Below are 21210 nucleotides of genomic sequence, written 5' to 3' on the forward strand. Positions count from 1 at the left end.
CTTACGTAGTTATTTACAAACTCACCTTTCAAATGTCTCAAATATGTGTTTGCTTACGTCTGCGTAAATATAAGAGCTTGGTTTTTCCCATTCGACAACAGCGTTTTATTTTAAGTTCATTTCGCAGGTCCTGCTATTCCTTCTCTTGAGTTCTTTTCACTAATTTCCTCTGTCACTGTCTAGCGATTATCACTTCTTCTTAGTCCTGGGTTCAGTTCTTGACTCGAAATCTGGTTATTGTCACTGGGATGTTTCATTGTTTTATTTATCCTTTCGGCGAATTCATTAATGTCGCCTCAATTAGGCCACGACTTGTTATTATCGAGTCACCGTTTATATTTTTTGTTTGTTTGACGCTGTGTGATGTATTCGGTTTATAAATTGTAGCTGAAGAAACTCAGGCATTAGTCTTCTCCGGCGAATATAACCTTAAAATAGACTGTGGCCATTTCATTCTATCTACTTACCTCCTTATCATACTCGATGCTGCTGTGAACTGTGTTGTAAAGAACTAAGATTTAGTCAGAAAACTCTCCTAGGTAACATAGTTGGCCCAAGAAATAATAAGGGTCAGAAAATAAAATTGTTGTGTATTGTGACGTTTGAAGTTCTTATGACGGCGTGTATGAAGATATGCCGTGTAGTCTGGTTAGAGTTTACTGACGTTTCAGAAGTGCTTATCGCCCTGGATATGGAGAGAGCGAACACCCCTGAATCTCGGTAAACTTTTACGACTGCACGGCGCAGAAGAGTTATCTTCATTCGTTCTGTTTTGTCTCATTGTTTTTAAATCATTTTTTAGGATGTGGCAACACCAAGTCTCACCCTGAAGTTCCCTATTCGGTCTGCCACCATACCAGCTACAGGCGGCATCACGATGGCCACGACGGGTGTCACGGCCGACATTATGGCTGTTTCCTCCACATTGATTCCCAGTTCTCTCATGTGGATTGTCAAGTACGGGTACAGCACGAACAGAGCTGCAACATGAACATAGTCCGTCATTGTGGGTCTGTTCAAGCAACTGGTCTCCAAGGTTGGTATAAAATAAAGGATATACCATTCAAAACAAGAATCACTTAGTACAGCACAATAATTAAATCAGAGACAAGTGTACTCAAGCGTAATAGATTATCCGAACTTCCTTCGTGATACTCGAGTCAAAGTAATTTCTATTGCTGGACCGCTGCTCAACAGAGTTGCACAAAATCTGTGAAAATGCAAATATATGGTTTACTCAAAAGAAGAACGTGTTTTCATCCTCAAACTTTACTCTGCATCGAGATCGTTTGCTGCTGTTTGTGAAGCATTTAGCAATTCATAAGACAATACACGGACTGATAACAGAATTTTGGGACACATGAAGTGTTTGTGACAGGTGCTTATCGAGCCACAAAGCAGCTGAAATTACGGTAGTGCCGATTTCAAGCAGTGCATCACCTGCAAGAGTTCAATATTGCCGTATTTTTCGTCGTGTTGTAAGTCAAGGTGTTCATGTTTGGCAGTTAGGGTTTCGTTTTAATTGAACATTCTGTATAAAACTACGTTTTGTCCGAAACCAGACAAGTGCCAGGTCAGAGATAAAGCCCCTAAGAGGAACAGATTAATGCCCTGACTTGTGAGGGCTATTGCACTCTTCATGGGAGCGAATATGGAGCAATTATGGAATGATGTTTAGTAGGAAAGCCGAAGGACTTTGAGTAAAACCTGATATAAGCAAGCCTTCTTCATATTTTGACGTCTTAAGTTGTCGGAAAGACTGATTTCAAGGGACAATGTTTTCCAGATTTGTTTTATTTCAAAGATTGTGAATATCATCTGGCTAAAAGCTGTGGCAAATGTAGATTCCAAATTGTATTACATTATAAAATCTGATAGAGAGTACAATTTTGTGAGAATTTAGTGTAATGTCAAGAATACGTCACGGGGCACTCTGTATGTGCCTCTAATGACTACAGTTGCAAACACAGATAATACCAACTGGAAGCATAAAGTAGCGTAGTCGCTAAACAAGCTTGTCGGTGAAAATGCATACAACTGTACCCAGACTCGGCAGAGTCCGTCTGGGGAGTGGGGCGCAAGGACAACAGTTCACCTTCTACTCACCCCCCAACCACCCCACCACGACCGTTGAGTATCCTAGGCCACCGGTAATCTTTATTCGCTTTTGCCCTATCGTATGATGCACTCGATTTCAATTTGACTCCATGGATCGACTCTATCTGCTTACGTCACTTCCCTCAAGTTTAGTCTGGGGCCGTCTAACCCTCTGGCTGTCTTCAGTTTTCTGTTCTTGTGTTTGTAATGTGATTCGTTAATCTATCATTGTAAGTTTCATTTGCAGTCTGATAAGTTCTCTGTAGTAATAGTGATTACTTGTAACCAGTATAATTAAATGTAATTGACATGTTTCGTGAAGAATTGTAGGCCAAAATAATTGTGGGTGATAATGGCGCGGTAAGAACACCAGGAATGCAGAGGTGTATGAAGCATTGCTATACAGTTCACAGTGGCATCTTGGACAAACGTATTATGCTTGTTTCAATTCGCCGGAACTATCGTTTTGTAGTAGACCCACTTCAACCTGTAACTTTTAACTTGGCACTTGGAATTACCAAATGAACAGTGACATTTCGAGGCAGGTAGGAAGGCAGGCAGATTCCAAATGGCGCTTCACATTTTATGAGGCTTAATTATCGCGTTGTTCTGAACCAAAATTATGTGTAATGGGGTTTACTAGCGTGAGTAATAGGGTTCTGCAGATGAAATTAACTTCTGTGGACATTTTTAAGAGTTTTCAAAGTAATGATAATTTCGTTGTGGTGTGGAGACTTTAATTTTGCTGCAGTATTTGTATTTAAATACATTTGTGATACTGTTCTGCAGCCGGACATTTTTGAACTATGTCTAACGACGCATTTAAATATACGATCATTGTGATTATTAATGTGTGTGAAGTGAAGTGACTACAGTGGACACAACAGCATCCATCCGAGGCAGAACTTGGAATCCGGGAAACTGTAAGTGAAACTGAACAGCGCCAACTTATTGTTGTTGTTATTATTTTTGTGTTTTGTAATTTAAATTTGCCATTTCAGCCCTCCACATTAGAGTTCCCAGGTGTCCCATAATATAATTCAAGATGAAAACTGTGAAATGTCTTATTTTAAGTTAGCCCTGGTTTCGCGTAAATTGTTAGCCAGGCTTCAGATAGAAAAATGGACGTTCATATAGGAAATTTAATCTCCCAGAGTTTGTGCATGTCTCTTTTATACCAAAGAATGTATAATTTGGCAGGTTTAGTAGACACGACAAATAAATGATGGAACGAAAAATTAAATATTTCTTCCAAAGCTTCAAAATGTCACGAATCACGTAAAATGAACTGTTAAGATTACTTCTTTGACTTGACTTGTTCACTTTTATACAGAACAAAATAGTGTATTTAGGATATTAATATTAAATATGTCGCTTATAATTCGTGATACATTTGTGTAACGTTACAAAATATTTACGAGATTTATCTCTCAGGGGTGGTACCTAGTGCGTAGAACGACTTTTGATAATCATTTTTTCGATGGACTACACTTCGGAGTGGTAGAAGATCGACACATATTGTAATACGGCTAGAAAACAGTTTAACGTATCAAACGATGTGCCTGAGCGATGAGTTTTATAATATTAATTAAGTGATTATGAAACGTAGGTACTTTTTAACTAGGGCTGAATTTGACCCCATGTACAGTACAAGGAAAATCTTTTATATTGTTTTCACAGCTCTAATTTGCCTCCATATTCTAAACGTATATTGTTTCACGGGCGAGGAGACCCAAAGCCATGCAAAAATAAACATTTTAATAACTACGTTTGCATTCCAATTGTAACTTTCCGATTGATGGCAACAAAACCTGTCTTTTTTGGAAGAAGTGTTTGATTTTGAAATTAATTTGGCATTCTGCAGGAGGCCACGGATGTCAGTTTTCATCGATTCCGACATTCGGCTTCATTGAACTCTCACCTTCAGATTTTCATATAATTATTCAAATTTAGGGGCAAGAACACCACAGGTGAGCTGGTACATTTGGCGGTTCAGCTGCGTTTGGGGGAAACACAATTCGAATGTTTCAGGCATATTTCAATTTGTCAGCGATACAGTGAAATTTTATTTTAAAAAAAAGCCACTGCCGATTTAATTTATCTTTACTGAAGCTAATCTTAGCTTTCATATGGGGAATCTATAATAATAATTTTCAAGTATGCATGTTATGTTCACTCAGATAGAGGAATATTGAGCGTCCTACGAGCTCTATTTGGGATAAGTGAATGCAACAAGGGTCATCTGACATTCACCCTAAACACATGGCAGTAGTCAGTCTAAATAATTTCTACTTACTTGAAGCGTGGACAAAGAAGAGTAATTTAAGGGGCAGAAGCTCCTTCTGCCGGAAATCTTTGGTGATCCGTGAGAAGAAAAGTTTGAAGATCATCATGTGGATTGGATATCACTTTTCACTTTGTCGCTATTCAGTTGTTTGTCTATTTCCAGGGATAACTCGGTGTCATTTTCTTACAGCTTTTCCTTAGATTTTCCAGTTACATCACTTTACCTGTCAAAGAAACAGATAATTAAGTCTAAAGATATGTTTATGTAGCGTTAAGAAACGTTTTGTAAGACGTCTATCGTAGCACAGACTTCTAGATTTCCTGATACAAATATATACGAGGTGACAGTTATTTCAACGATTGGTGATACTTCTTAGTTTTATTGTCAAAATTTGCAGACATATATCGTTAAAGAACAATGTAGGGTATTTGATAGCAGTTTCATGCTCGTTACAGAAAGAAACGTGGTAAAATTAAAGAAATCGTGTCCGCGAGCTGTCGAAACTTCAGACATCTGTAGAATATAAATTATTCATATGTGGCCTATATAAACTGTAATTCATATGGTTCAATATACACTAGGGACAGTCTGTGTTGTTTCTTTAGACTGACGATTTCCAAATGCGACCGCCATCTGCTTTCATTATACAATAGTTATATGTTGTCAGATTTGTGAAGTTGAAAAATTTTGTTTGAAACTTCGCATTTCGGTTTACATCATACCCTTAACAAACTGAGCAAATAAATGCACTTATGTGTCCAATTAGTGTTTGAGGTTCTCACAGCGCTGAGGACAAATATGGCTGTCTTCTGGGTTGTAGTGCAGTGTAGTCTTGTAGAAGTTTATCAAAGTATCAGAGGTCCATGCTGCCTCCATTATCAGGGCCATAAGTAAGTCGAGCGCTTGGAATAAGCTTGAGAAGACAACCATCTTTGTACGTCCAATGATTGAAGATCAATCTACTAATATATATTTTGGAGCAACTGCATAAAATTCTTACTAACAACTGAATGTGGCTACTGTAACGTCTTGTATTGAGAACCGCCATTGTTCAGTTAACAATTTCTTTCTTGTGATGTAAAGTATTTCTTTTATTTGAATTCTGTGTAAGCTGACAGGAAAAACACGCTGATTGTAAATTCCAATGGAATATATATTTTTGTGGCCTAAGGTACCAGTTTTCAACGAGGAAAACCAGCGATGTTGATGTCATCACATAAATAATAATACCCGGTGGATTGACTTATACCGGGTAGGTAGTTACTAATCTTCTACACTGAAGATGGGTCTCGTACCCCGAAGATTAAGAGGTGATATTGTTATCCGAAACATTGGTAACCATCTACGAGACTTGTATGATCTGAAGCTTTCACGGCCACTAAGTATAATGAATTATTTTCGGGCTACCAGCTGTGTAAGGTATGTCGTATAACTTCAGTACCTTGAGGACGAGGATGAAGATGGCTCTCGAAACGTTGGTGTTTTCTCTATTAAACCACCTGACACGGCATCTACGTACATCTACGAGACTAATGACGTCATGACTCGCGTTCACAATCCAAATTTTCACGACGTGAAAACCTCAGATTCTGTCTTGCACGGACATCGTCCCCGGTAACGGATATCTCTACAACCAACACTTCTGGTGGGTTTGGTTCATAACACTAGCTCTTACAGATTATAAATATCTTATTTTTACAGCTACAGCTCGATTCGAATCTTGGTCTCCTCTCTTGTAGAGGAGTTTTAAATCCTTAGTACGGTAGGAAGAAGGATTTCTTGGATAAGGACCAGCCCATCACAAGGTCTTGACCATCAATTCAGTAGTTATTCTAGGTATCCTGTATTGTAGATTTTTCTTCACACCCATATTAATACCCGCTGTAGGACTCCGTTGCTGTATCAGCTCCTCGTAAGATCTCATAAAACTCATCTTCATACGTATGCATGCATGAGGGAATTCGAAGTCGCGACCAGTGTTATAAAGGTCCGAGATTTCGCGAGCGGTGAGCTTCTGTCTCAAAGTTTGGCTACATGTTCTGTGCCTGCATCGTCACACTTCTTTCGCTGTTACTCTCTACTGTTATAGAATTATAATATGAAACTTATGCTTACGCGTCGAATGTGTTAAAATAATCCAACGTCTCGGCAAACATTGCCAGTTGCCAAGTTCAAGGTGAACATGTTGTTTTGGCAGTGCATGATCAGTGGGACATAACGATCACCAGCAGTGAAAACCTAAGGACAAGATTGTTGCAGAATTGTTCATAGCCTTACCATTATTTGGACGGAATGTTTCAAAACGATTTTGATGTGACTGTATAATTACATTAGGGAAAGAAGAAATAAAGTTAATTGATAAAGATAAACCGAAACTCTGCTGAAATTCTTGGAGAGACAGACCAAGCAGGTTCCCTAAACGCTGTCTGGGGAATACCCGCTTCAAGTTCAGGCCAAGGCTCTGATTATCACGACGGAGTTTATCCTGTTTCTGCAACTTCCTAGGAAAATTCTGGGATCATTTCTTTACATACGCACGGCTGCTTTCTTAGGGTACACATAATTTTATGTTTACATCATTTTATATCATGCGAAATAATAACCATGCATCCCCGCAGAAAGATTATAACTACTGAAGCTATGCAATGTCTTAAATCATGGAGTCATCTTGTGTGTGAAAGCAAAAGTTGAAAAGTGAAATAGAATTTTTATGGCCTACACATTTCTTTTCCATTTTGCATATCTTACTGGCCTTAATATCCATTTATAGTGAATATAAATCTGTTATTGCACAGCTGGTTGATGTCATCACAATCACCACAATACACAGATGCATGAATTACAAGCGATGACACAGGAAAATACTAGGCAATTCAATTGCCGATCGGGATTCCAACCCGCAAACCAAAACAACTGTAATTCATTTATGCTAGAAACTTCTCTGGTGTGCTTTGCTTTAGAGGACGAAAACAATTAGTCAAAATTGTTGTTGCAGAATTCAAACATATTGCGTGAAAAAGGAACTTAGTGTTTCCGTCAGGGGTTAAAGAACAATATCCAAGCGCAGAAGGTTCCCTGGAAGTTTATAAATGTTTTTCTTTGTGAAAGCAAGTCTGTTTTTAATGTTGTAGTAATTATTTTAATTTCTCACACAAACATTGTTTAGAGTATACGTCATGTGCGTCTACGTAACCTTAACAACACTGAAATAAAAATTTCATGTGATGGAAACAAAAATTATCTACTTTATCGTTGCGTTTTAAATGCTCTTACCTTATATATTCAGGAATTATTTTAACAAAGAAATCTCAGAGTATTACATCCGAAAAGATAACTGGATTGAGTCGTAGCTAATAGACAGGGTACACATTTTTGTACACCATAATTTGTACGCCAGAATCTGGACAAGAATAAAGGTGTGTGAAGACATGCTATAGCCAATATTGAATATTAGTAATAAGAGTAATGCGAAGTGGTCCGAAATAACTGAAATTGTAATAAAGTTAACGGACAGAGTGTAGGCTAGTTGTAATTGACGTATTAGATTGGAGGGAGAAAATAATATGTTCAATATAGTCCTTGAGCCATTACACAAAACGAAAGAATCCCTATTTCTATAATAATAATGTTCCAACTGTGATGAACATAAGTATATTTGTAAATGGACTTAAGTGTGATGGTTAATTCATACCTCTGCCCTCTGTACCAGTTTTTCTCCATCTTTGTAGTACCGTGGACCTTCTTCCCCAACTATCTCATTATTTTCATTAAACAGAATACGCTGCCTAAATCGTAGATGTGAGGTATAGTTTTTCGCCATGTCGTTTATTCCAATGTGGGAGCAAAAAATGTGATTAAAAAGTTTAAAACTTACAGCATAAAAAATACGAGTAAATCTAGTCAACACGCTGACCCCTCAGGCACAACTTACGGACCCCCAGTTGAGAAACATACTCAGTAGTAAAAAGTGTTTAATTATTCTGTTGGACTTTATCCATCGTCCCACTGTTTTCAAACCGTTTTGAAAGAACTTCAACTTTCATATAAGGTGACAGGTGGGGGGGGGGGGGGGGACGAAAACGTGCTTCATTTCTGTTTGGCCACCCCTCCACCCTGGTCAACTTGGCCCAGATTGTTATGATGGTTTGAAAAACATATTTAGACGATGGATAAAATCTAACAATGATTTACGCGGTGTCATCAGTAACCTTTAAGCTTGGTCTGTATTGCGTTTCTGAGCCTCCGAACAGCCTTGAATGTCCAGAGAGGAAATTATTCCCCGTCATTAATAGTAAATTACATAATTTGCGTCATTCTAGGCAATTGTGGGAACCAAAATGCCATTTCCTTGTTCTTCATACTTTTTGTTTTTAGTGGGACGGCATTACCAAGTTCACGTCCGTATTCATAGCCATCTGTTATTTAAGTATTAAGTACAGTTTTCTGTATATTCTTGAATATGTTTATTTAAACTTAACGTATTTACGTTTTGCAGAATTTCCGTTTCACGTTAAATGTCTCTTAATCTTCAAACTTAATTTCTGCCATAGAAATGTTTACTTCATGATTTCCTGTAATCACTACTTTTCATTTGGATCCACAATTTTGTATACTTTCATTTGTGAATTTGTTTGGGTTTTCTTTTCAGGATTCTTCTGTTTCTTTGTCACGTATGACGTATGACCGGGTCGTGTAATTTCCAAACTTATGAATCTGTGTATTTTGTTGCAATGGTTAACTGACTTTTAGAATGACATTCCTCCTTCTCCGCTCAAGAAATTTCCTTCAAGAAAGAGTACTGTAGGAGTCAGAACCGTTTACCAAAATATTTAATTTGTCGGTTTATCATAATCAGCCAAACTCTGCGAAATTGGGCTAATTGATTGTGTCAGATCTCGAAGGTCCAAAGCAGCAAATACCAAATCTCAGCATTCAACACGATCCTAAACCACTTCACTTCATGTGGTAATCTTATTAACAGTTTGAATAACGCTATTACAGCATAGACATGTTTGTGATTCACTATGAAACGCAAAATACGTTTTCCAGTTTGGAGCAAGCAATGTTGTGATTATCCCTCGTTGGTATTTCAAGTGTGTTTGTTGAAGCTACAACGCTGTGGTTGACAAAGCTAATCAAGAATACACATGGTCATGAGTTCTGTCATTGACAGAGATAATGAACAAGTGAAAGATTTAACTACGTGGAAGAATAAATAATGTTTCTTGTTTTTCATGAAATATAATTTTTCTGTAGCATCGTTTGGATTTCATTCGGGTCGTGTCATATCCATTTACATTTAAGTTTTTGGTCGAGAAGCCTCCAGTGCTGTTTTCATTAAGTGTACATCGCATGAGAAAGATTTGAAAATATACGTTCTATCTGTGAGAGAATTCTTTATATTTTTACGCTACGCTTCTTTGCTTCACCATGTCTGTGTGTCCATGAGTCCGCACGTATCATCTAGAAAACCGTTGACCGGATTTACATCAAATTTAGCAACACATTTCATTGCTTAAAATCGGACAGCAATATCGCACAGTTGTTATGAATGCCTGCAGGCCTATCTAGCGTAACTCGCTTACCAAACTCGATAAATATTTGTCGGATTGAAGAAAGTTTCTAACAAAATACACAGATCCACGAAACGCGATTACAGTACAATTTTTCAGTCTTGCGATTTTCGAGAAAATTATTTTTATGATGTGTCATCTCATAAGTTGAGAATAGTTGGCTATTTTAAGGTACTATACTGACAACTGACTGTAGGGAATGAGGAAAATAACGAAAAACTTCGGTTAGCATTGCAGATCTCCGGGCCCAGATCTAAGACCGTAACTTTTTTAGTGGCCCGATACAGACGGGCGTCCACGCCATCTGTGCAGTGAATCCCCGGACGGGCTGTTACGTAACGTTCGTGAGACGAGATGTAATCCTATTACGTCTCCACCAATGCCAATTATTCTCTAAAGTAGCCTACGTTAGCACCTGATTCATATTCAGAAGTTCCTGGCTTCGAATATTGGTCCGAAAACCGGCTATGCTGTTTGATGGTGTATTATGGCATTTTCCTCAGTGTCATCAGCAAAGTGCTGTTAGATCAAATTCCTTCCCAATTCATAACAATGCTTTCATTTGACGTTGTGCAACATACAGATGAGAAAAAGAAGTTTTGTGTCAGAAATATAAGTTGATGCGGATAGTAGGTATTACGTAAGTATGCTATCTCATCTTAAACGGGCCAGGTAATCCAACACAAATGTAACGTACAAATAATTCTTATTATGACTAAAATTTTAGCGGTGGAAAGCTGTAATCGTGCCAAAGTATGAAATTTGTTCTTTACTGGTTTACATACGTAATTCATTGCCTTTGATGTTTATTTGCCAAGGATACCGGTACAAATACACTGCTGACATAGCTGATATCCAACGTAGAGTGAATATAGAAAAAAATGCTGTTTGCCAAAACTATTCAACTGATACTATACTGCATTCAGGTGTAGGGCCTAATCTACATTTTTATTCCTCGTACTTAGATTTTCAGTTTACTGAGAATGTTTCAAACAAAAGCTGGAAATCTTAAATATTATCTACAATTTATGCCGTGCACAATCTTTTGTGCGATGAGCCATCATAGTTTAATTTAGTAAAGTTCAGTATGACCTGCATGCGAAGTAGTGTGAAAACGCAGAGCAGATTAACATACCTGTCTCCACCCTCCATAAAAAACTCTTTGAAAATCGAATAGAATATTCTTTAATGAAAAAAGAATCATCAGTACATACGTCACAGTTCTTGAACTCGAGAGACAGGAAGTTACAAAGATTATGGAGATAACTTTGTAGCTAGGAGCTTCATAAATCTTAAGTTTATTATTAACGCCTGATTTTCATACTCAAGACGCATGAGTTCGGTTGTTAGTGTACAACGCTTTGCAACTTAGTCCCTCCACTAAAAAGCGGGGTGGTAATCCACTACCGATTTCTTACACATCGTTCCCAGTTCATAATCAACTTATCGCATTACGTTCCATGTTACATAACCTCATCAATTCATATCGCGTTTTTAAATAACTGAATAAATAACAAATTTATTTACACAGAGCAGGATAAGACATTGATAGTGATTGTGCCTCGAATTATGAAGGCAAATGGTTTTAATCTTGCTAAGGATGGGTTATTTTACTGAAGTCGTGATTTTTACTCAGCATCGCTAGGCAAGTGCGGGACATGCCCTAATATATGTCAACCGCTTCCACGCGCTATCATCAAACTATGTCACCGAAAGTTGTAGTTAGAACTCCTTTGTTTTCGAGAAGTCCCAGTTCAGATCTCAGTCCGGAGTGCTGGAATTCTACCTGTTCTTTTCACAATCCTTCAGGTAAATGTCGGGACAGTTCCATAAATAAGGTCGGGACACCGATTCCTTCCTCACATGTCCAGTTCATTGTTCACTAATCGCTAAAAAATTGGACTTAACATAATCTGAACAATTGAAAGCATCATTAAATTAACCGTGACTCAATCATCAAACCATCTCTCATTCAACGCTGTGTAATTTTAGCAGTTTATGCAGTGCTGCTAAATAAGCGGCTATCCAAACGGAACTTACCTCTTGCACGGATCATCCTGTCCGACCCGACGAGAGGAGGGAAACGACTACAGCCGAGTCAAGAATGTTGGAAGTTGACTGACAACTTGCTGGCGGCGGTCGTTAAGGCCGGACGCCCTCTCGCGGTGTTTCGATCGCTCACTGCTCTTCGATCAATTATTTTGACATTTCTAACGCGCGCTTGTTGTGGTTCATCGCCGTGAAAATAAAAGTTCGAGACGGGCAAGGTCAACCCAACCTGGCCTTGTTTTCGACTTCTCTAACCACGTGATATTTACATGCGTTTCGTATTTTTCCTGTACCATTCTCAATAGCTGTCCTGCTTAGAATTCGGGTTGTCCAAAGGATACTTCTGCGCAGTGCAGTTTCTGTGCCGTTGTTTGCACTGTCAGTAATAAAATGGATGGCTGTGCGTTGTACGACCACTGCTGATTGAATCTACAAACAGCAGCTAAATGAAGAGGCAAATTAAAAGCGAAAATCGCAAGAGATGCCCCTACAAGCTGTTTTCTTTCTAAAAAGCAATATACCTTCGCGGTCCTTGTCTTTCTAGTGATAAGACGAACGAAGTGAATATGGAATTTCGTCTACAAGACATGCAAGGCGCATTTTTGCAGACTGTCTTTAATCGGTGACATTCAAGACGCAAATCAACTGACAGAAGACACGAAAAACAGCGTCTCACTTGCAAGATTTTGAATATGGTGCATGCGGCCGGATTGTTTATATAATGCATAACTTTGCACTTTGTTGTTAATCGAAAGTGACATTGAGGACATAAATCAGCTGACTGAAGGACACTGTTTTGTAACCGGTGTGACGACTGTCCCGAGAAAGTAATTTCCCGACACAGGGCAGGCAACCTTCTATTTTCGATTGACCTTTGTTATCCCGATAATGTCATCACCTTGTCGCCTTCAGCGGCATCTAGTTCCTTCCACACTGCTGTGTACATAACTACGTACATTCTTCTAACAGTAATGAGAGGCTGTTGACCGAACTGATTAGCACAAGGATAACATGTCTGACTGTTTGAGTAGAAGGTACACAGATTTAATCATAAAGTAGCATATCTGTTGAAAATTACGTTTTCATGGTTTTATTCCGATAACTTCAGGCGCATCGCGGTATATTACATTAAAACAGCATAGTAGTACTTCTTCAGCTAACTCCATTGAGTGTAGTCCTTGTTCAGAATAGTTGTTAAACTAGTTAAGAAATTTCCTCCAGTTTATCGAATTTTATTACCATGTTCAGGATAGTCTAGCCTAAGACAGACGAATTTCGTCCACACTCACACAACCCTTTTTCCTTAACAACCATTTTAATAGGCTTTTCGTGCATCTGTGATTAGGTCTTCCAACGTGTCTCGTTCTTTTAGTTCAGAAGATCATATTCCTCACCGCCGTGGAAACTTCAAATCTCTCCTTTAATGTAAGAGATGAAGTTCACACAATACAAAATAGAAATTTCTATAGTGTGGACCTATTAAATCCTGAAGACTACTCTTAAGTCGATCAAAGCCGTGTTCAGTTATTAATAATTTTCAAGTGTCTTCCTTACGATTTTGCATACCTGATTGGTCTTGATGTTTGTTTCATATTAACGTGTATTGTTCACGCGGCTAACAAACACCACAAACCGAACGTCTCGGATTCAAAACTCAGACCGGGGACCGGCTATCGTGACTGAGGTTTTTCGAGGTTTGTCTAAGTCCCATCAGAAAAATTGTGGAATAATACTTTAAATTAGGTCAGCACTACTTCCTATATCCCTTCCAATTCATTAATCACTTCATCATTCGACACCATAGTCTGAACTACTGGCAGCGTTTTTCAGTAAATTACAAATAAATAAGCTTACGCATACCAACAACTGTATATAATCATAGGGCCTAAATAAACATGTGGAACAATAGACTAGGCAAAATTGGGTGGAACACATTTAAAAACTATGTACCCCTTAGCTTTTATTGTACTCTGTTCCATCATTTTCTTATCGTTGGTTTCCTGGTGCTGTATTCTGTTTATTTATTATTTCTGCTAAATGTAACTTATCAACCTTGATATTTTCGTTTCATGTTCTACAGTTCATTTGTCATTGTGTAGGCCTAAGGTTAACAATGTCAAGTTTCTAAGTCCCCGTGTTCTAAATTTTACTGCTACGCTGATTGATGAAGTAGAAGTGAAGCCATCTCCCACTTCGAAATTTATTCACGAGGGCATATGAAGGAACATTCACTGACAACGAACACTCACAAACAGTAAAATGCTTATTATATAAAATAAGTAAACAAACAACTATTAACACTATAAAAAGACACTATTGCCATACGCGTTTCAACCTCAAGAGGTCATCATCAGTGGCATCTGGGAAATTAATTAATTTAATCAAATGGTTTAAACTGGATTTAGAAATAAATAAGGTGTTTCACAAAAGTTATTTCAAATGATACTGCACTAGATGTTGTTATTCACAGAGTAGAACTATGCCCTTAGCTATTGATCCGATGGTTCGGTGGCCGTACCAGTGAACTCCAGAATCGTGGAGTTTCCCAAGACATGATTAAGACATTCTTCGACCCCCAAAGCTCGATCGTATAGAAACATATGCTACTGTTACTGATAATTTAAATGAATCGTGTCTACTTTAAAGTCCTAGTAGATTGGAGCAAATACCAGAACTCGCTATAACAAAGGGTCATTCGTTCCTACGTATTCCGAGTGTTAATTATGTCTGGAATGCTAGTGACATATTTATACAGTAAGGATGCAGTAGTAACTGCTCAGCAGCCATAGGAAAAATCTTGTTATAACCTTACAAACATAGAATCTGCAAGAATGTGTGTACTAACACTTAACAGTTGAATACTTATTTGTATCGTGGATTTTTTAAATCATTTTCTTCACATTAATCCCACTTTAGTACTTGTAAAACCTGACGCTTTACAACTAAATAAACGACTCGGTGTAGTGACTAGCATTATACCTTCGTGTTCAGAAAGTTCTGGATTCGAGTTTCGGTCAAAGACAGGCAGAAGTTTTCCGCACGTTTTCCTCGGTCCATCCAGCCAAACACAGAGGCAACAGTTCACGATCACTGCCATTTGAGCCATAACCTATGCACTTGACGGAGCGTTGTCAAACAAGCCAAAAAATGAAAACAGGATTGGGAATGAGTACTGTTTGGAATACACTAAAATTCTAAAGACGTCAGCAGGGCGACAAAAAAACTTGAAAGGCAACAGTGATATCAAATAAAAGTGGTATTCAAGGTCACTGTTTCGATAATGTAATCTGAGGAAGAAGTTTCAAAAATGCGATCCAGCATTGCCATCAGTTCACATTCTTGCAACATTGTGCTCCAGCAGTGAATTCCGTTCACATTTCAGCCAGGCTGGTGGAAGCACGGGGCTGTACAGGCCTGGTGGCTAACACACAGAAAAGGAAGTCTTTAGGGCAAAGCACCTGAAGCAGCAAGCGCTGGGGGCTTGGTTCTAGTGAGTAGTGCGGGTGAATGTCGCGGTTGTAAAGTCTCATGGGTGGTAAGCCCGACGTGTTGTGATTTCCTGCGTGGTCTTCATCAACTGGAGATGGCCTAGCTCAGAACGATTAAAGCTATGAATTTTGAAAGCCGGGGGGGGGGGGGGGGGGGGAGTGCCCCTCCAGTTGCTAGCGCACGGGGTGCCGCGGTCTCAGGGAGCAAAAGTGCAGGGGACAGAAGAACGTTTAAAACTGATTGGTACTGCGAGCGTTAATTTTCAATGACTGCATTTTTCATGTGATTCTAGAATAAACGCCGATTATTTTCCTAAACAGCATTAACTGACGGAGCTTTGTAATGGAGAACTGTTGTGTTTTTATTACGGTAAAAATTGGATTTGTATATATTATTTAGACAAGCTTTGGCTTCAACGAGTTGAACGTACACACTTCTATAGCCTTAGATTGCTACGTAGTCTACCAACCACCGACGGATCATTGACTTCAACGCCATTGCACTCGTATTGGAGCAATGTGACGCGATTCCAGCATAACCGGTTACTGTGTAACCTTGTTCATTGGCAAATCTCACGTCATAGAGAACGAGGGATATCGCGGTCTACTTCGAAGACAATTCACTGAGGCAGTCGTCGCAACTATTGTGCCCAGAGAGAGCAATGAAACGAGAAACACATCTTCAGATTTGTCGTGGCGAAGGCATAACTTTCATGCATGACGAAACAGAGGCGTGTACAATGGTAAACAGAAATCCGTTTGGGAGGCCAACGTGCGGATGGGGGAATTTATATGAAATAGATACTTTTGTGTAGTAGATTAAACTGGCTTGAATAGGGACGTGTGGTGGATTCACATGAACAGAGTATTGAACCCGGAATTTTATAAGAGGCGGGGAACTGTTTGACTTGCTGAGTGACTTAGCATTTTAAAAAAGACCGTTAAAATTGATTTAGTTATAATAGTAAATAACAACGTGGTTGTTCTTCCTTCGATTGGTACTACGCCTCATTTAGAGTGCAGAAAATTACTTCTTTGTCCCTGCCTTTCCAACCCATAGTAACCTCCCAGGTTTCACCACCCTAAATGTTTTGCATGACCTGTGCAAAGCACGAAATTTCTCGTTGCCTAATATCCAAATTGACCTCTTACTATACCTCGCTTGAGGCAAAATATTTTCCTGAGCCCCCTCTTTTTCATATTTGGACATTTTAAAATTTGTGCTTTTTCCTCGATGTAAGACATCGGGTTTCATAGTCATACATAAAAATTGACAGTGGAACCACGGTTCCGGAGAATTTGACGTAAATACGTCTATACGGAAAGGAAGTTTATATATTGGCTTTATTCTAAATATTTCCTTTATACATGCTTTACAATTGAGATAAGTTTGATTAAGACATTGCTTAATCAACTTGAATTAGTTACGCTTAAGATGGGTCTGTGGTAGCTGAATGTAATGTAAAGTAATGTAAGGTAAGGTAATGTAATGTAATGTAAGGTGAGGTAATGTAATGTAATATTTTATAGGTAACAACAATGCCGAGTAAACAATTGACGTTTCCTAGGTAACAACAATGCCGAGTAAACATGACGTTTCCTAGGTAACCATTGTTACACTTTTTGTTCCCCTTTTTCGTTTCCCTTTTTCGTTCCCCTTTTTCGCCGAATGACCCTTCCTTATAGACGTATTTACGTAAAAAACTGGAAACATTCATTTAATAAAGCAATAAAAACCACACTATGGCTGTAGGAGTTTAGGTTTCCACTGCAGAAAGTCCAATGACACTGCAGTCTTGTTCATCTAAACTTGAATCCGAAAAAATTGCACTTGCGAAATCCTTCACACATTCTTTACGTGAAAAATCCTTGAACAAATTAGCATAGAAAAATTGACAGTGGAACCACGGTTCCGGAGAATCTGACGTAAATACGTCTTTGTATTTAAATTATCTTTAGGCAATAAATACAAAAAAAAAAAATATTAGCTTTATCCTAAATGTTCACTTTATACATGCTTTACAATTGAGTAAATAGTTTGATTAAGTGATTGCTTATTTAACTTTAACTTACACATCTTCGTAACTAACTCTGTTTTTGCCGAATGACCCTTCCGTATAGACGTATTTATGTCAAAAGAAGACAAGCCTAATTTTCTTACACGAGTTAACAAATGCAGATGAAAACATTAAATGTTATGAACGATAATAATAAATAAGAACCCCTTACCTCAATCTTTGTTCAATTGTAAGAGATCACGATGTCCACCGGCAATGATCAATTTAATCAAAACTAAAATGGAGAGAGTGGAGGGCAGTACCACGGATTTCTTAATAATTCTTATATAAGATAAGTAATTGTGATATTCTAAAACCTTTTTAACAGCACAATATTATTGTATACTCTACGACGCACTTCTTCTACAAGCGATTCACAGCTCAGCTGTTTCCGCAGTAACGAAATCGGTTTGTTGACGGCAGTAATGAAACACAACAGTGCCAAATAAACAGATTACATAACAATTAGTTTCTTAGGTAAAGGAGTGGATTTCAATACAGTTTATTCAGGCAATTATACTTCTTCTTCCGTTTCTTAACCGTTGCTTCGGTCTTCCGGTGCCTAATATTTTCTTCCATTCTTCTCTATTTTCCCATCCTTCCGGAGGTAGTTTCCACTTTATCATGATTCTTGTAACCCATAAACGATAGATAAATTGTACTCAAAATTGGTCGACGTAATCAGTGAATGTGGGAATACAAGAGAAGTTGAATAGCGACGTAAAAACTTAAACATCAGACCTATCTAACAATTAAAAAAAAGCGAAGGAAAAATATTAACAAAAGAAGGAAAGCTAAGTATGGACATAGAAAGTTGACTGACCAAGAACAGCGAAGTAAAGAAGTAAAATATTAGATTAGATAATGCGCTCCGAAAGGAGCGCGTTGCTCTAGTAAATGAGAAAATAGCCTTACGGCATACTCAGCCAATATTGTTGCAGGCCAGTGTTATAAATACGAATCCTTTTTCTTGCATTGTTATGCACGCAGGAGTTCATATAAAATCTGACCATTGTCGGTCCATATCTACACATTGTTAGTATGGATCTTACACATCTTCGTAACGCTGTTTTTTCCGAATGACTCTTCCGTATAGACGTATTTGCATTTAGTGTCGAAACTAAGAAGGCGTAGATCTATCGATATCTCCATTCCTTTATACGTCTTCATGGCCTAGCGCTTATTTAAAAACATTGGGGTAAATTTACATTTACAGTATTTTTGTTGTCACAGGCTTTTCAAAAATAAAAGCAAAAGAGAAAAACTGTCAGATATTTAATTGTCATTTTCTATAAGCCAACCTCAGATATAGCGGTGTCTCTTAGACCAAAGTTCTATAACTTCTCCAGTCGGATTGTAACTGAAAGTAGATCTTGGTTCTACCACACAGCCACTGTGTCCCAGGAATTTCACGCTTAGAATGTATTTTTTATAAAAAAGAAATCAAACGCCAATTCGCACCAGCTTTCACAGTGAACTGACATAATTTCCCTAGTTTATCTGCAGTTTTTGCGAACTGGTCCTTGGGCTACGCTCAGTCACCTAATGGAAAGTGGCTGCAGCATACCGGCGGGTTGCGTCCTATGTTCTATACAGAGTGGTTTGTGGCAAAGAAAAAATTTGTAACGTATTTGCTAGGAATCAAACTCCTAGTCGCTTTACTAATTCCGTCTCTCTGTTGCCATGGGTTATAACGGAAATGTTTGCTAGTTTCCTCGAAAGTACAATTTGTATAACACTTGTGTGGCGAGGAACACGCAATCTCAAAAACTAAGAATTAGGGGCGGAGCGTTCACGAAAAATACAAAGTATTGATACTTCATACACTGAAACACAGCACAACCTATTAGATAAAGTGCATTGTTAGCCAGCACCAGAAATCAAGGCGTTGTTAGCCAGCTAGTTGAGGCGTAACCTATAAGCGACACTATCCTGAATTGGTTCAAATTCACAGTTTTCCTTAGATCTGTCTTAATATTATCCTGCTCTTGATTGGGGAAAATGTGTACTTCCACCTTACACCGTTGACTGTATAACTGAAATGCAGGAACTCGTAAATCTGTGTCCAGCTACTGCACAAAGCCCTGTATCCACGTCCTTTACCGAATTCAATTCAATTAATTTATTTACGTGTTTGCCAACAGCAAGAAGCCAATAACAGGCAAACACTGATAATATATACAATAATAATGAAATAATAATGAAAAATAGTACACAAAAAAATTAACTAAACTTATACGTGTACAGTATTAAATGTAACTGCCAAGTACAGGCAAACCCAAAATAGAAACAATATTAACACAGAGCAAAATAAATGAAGAAATATAAATAAAAACAAATAACGCTAGCTTTCTAATCCGAAGCCCACGCTCATAAAAGAAGTCCTGGTAGGTTTTTCGTGGTGTCTGTTTCCTCCCAAAATCGTTTCCTTAGACTAGTCATATTAACCCTAGACCTATTAACCGATGCTGTATGAAGTTTGCAGTTGATATAGCATGTTTAAATAATGCGTAAAAAGAAACAACTGATAATATCACAACAACCATTGTGGTATGAGAACAATTAATATTTATCGATTTTAATCAGTTTTTTTCATATATATAAAACATGTAAGTCTTAGTGTATGCTGGGGTTACTGAACCGGATTTATTTCCCTGTGGGATCAATTGTGAATAAATTAGCTACATCCACAGTTTTTCTGCTGTGACCTGCAGTTGATGTCGTGTTCTAAGTAACACCAGTCAGTGACGGTGGGTCCTCTGCGTCCAGACCGGTTCTGGGGTCCACCCAGCCTCCTATCCAATGGGTACTGTGCTCCTTTCCCGGGGGCGTGATGCTGACCACTCACCCCCATCTAGTGCCGAGGTCAAGAATGAGTAGGAGCTATACCTCCTCTCCCCCCAAGCGCCTACAAGGCGTATAGTGAGACAGCCTTACTTTACTTTTTGCACATCGGAATGTAGGACATTAGCACTTATGATAGAGGCAGAGTAGAAGGTAAATTAAGTGTCGGGAAGAGTTACGCAAGTCCCTAACGGCAAGTGATAAAATTGAGTATGCGGTGCATACAGCCGGATTCTGACGCAGTGACGGCGTGCATTTTAGGACGGACTCGATGGTGCCAAGATGTGTCTATCCATGATGTTTACACCGAGTTTCACGAATGTACGTCACTCACTGTCAGAAGAACGGAACCATCGGATCGACAAACAAAACATACGATTCCCAGCAAGGGGAAGAAAATGTGTCTTACTACTGAAGTAGAAAGTGACGACATGGGTTGAATTGGACTGGATCAAGAACGAATTTTGTGTTGTGGCGATGTTATTTAATATGGAAAGTTGTTTTTGAAAGAATAAATCTTTGTTTTGTATGGTAACACGTCCAGGCTGATAGAGTGTTGCCATTTATTTTGAAAGGATGTACGTCTTCGGGAAATTTCCATTCTGCTACACTTGTATAAACATCGATTTTATTTACAAATTGTCTTACGGAATTTTGAAGCACATTTTTTGTCAAGTGGTTACTAAGATGGTAAAGTTGCGTCATATTGTGATATAATACGTATATATTAAATCTTGTCCGTCTAATCACAATAAATTCTTATTAAATATTAAAATATTACAATAATTAACACTTAAAATATTAAATGATCTTTA

General features: G+C 38.3%; 2 protein-coding genes across 5 annotated transcripts in view; one reads left to right on the forward strand and one right to left on the reverse strand.

Annotated features, from left to right (window-relative positions):
* LOC110841454 (uncharacterized) overlaps positions 1–21210 on the reverse strand; it is a 36786-nt gene that overhangs the window by 10072 nt on the left and 5504 nt on the right. Inside the window, exons 1-3 of one of the 4 annotated variants that reach the window (XM_022087044.2) lie at positions 17724–17896; positions 4394–4607; positions 826–980 (exon numbers count right to left, since the gene is read on the reverse strand). In XM_022087044.2, the coding sequence (XP_021942736.1) occupies positions 826–980; positions 4394–4490 (252 nt within the window). In that variant the 5' untranslated portion in view covers positions 4491–4607; positions 17724–17896. Of the gene's footprint in view, positions 1–825; positions 981–4393; positions 4608–11997; positions 12122–14985; positions 15007–17723; positions 17897–21210 lie in introns of those variants that run through there. The other 3 variants (XM_022087053.2, XM_022087036.2, XM_022087028.2) reach the window with 3 other exon arrangements.
* Positions 1428–21210, forward strand: part of LOC110841433 (uncharacterized) — a 120901-nt gene continuing 101118 nt past the window's right edge. The window contains exon 1 of the mRNA XM_087352875.1: positions 1428–3020. The gene's annotated coding sequence lies outside the window, so the exon portion shown is untranslated. The remainder of the gene's footprint in view (positions 3021–21210) is intronic.

The sequence above is a fragment of the Zootermopsis nevadensis genome, unplaced genomic scaffold (genome assembly GCF_977971745.1).
Source record: "Zootermopsis nevadensis isolate Lab colony 2312 unplaced genomic scaffold, Znev_1.0 Znev_ptg000021l, whole genome shotgun sequence".
Classification (NCBI taxonomy): Eukaryota; Metazoa; Arthropoda; class Insecta; order Blattodea; family Termopsidae; genus Zootermopsis; species Zootermopsis nevadensis.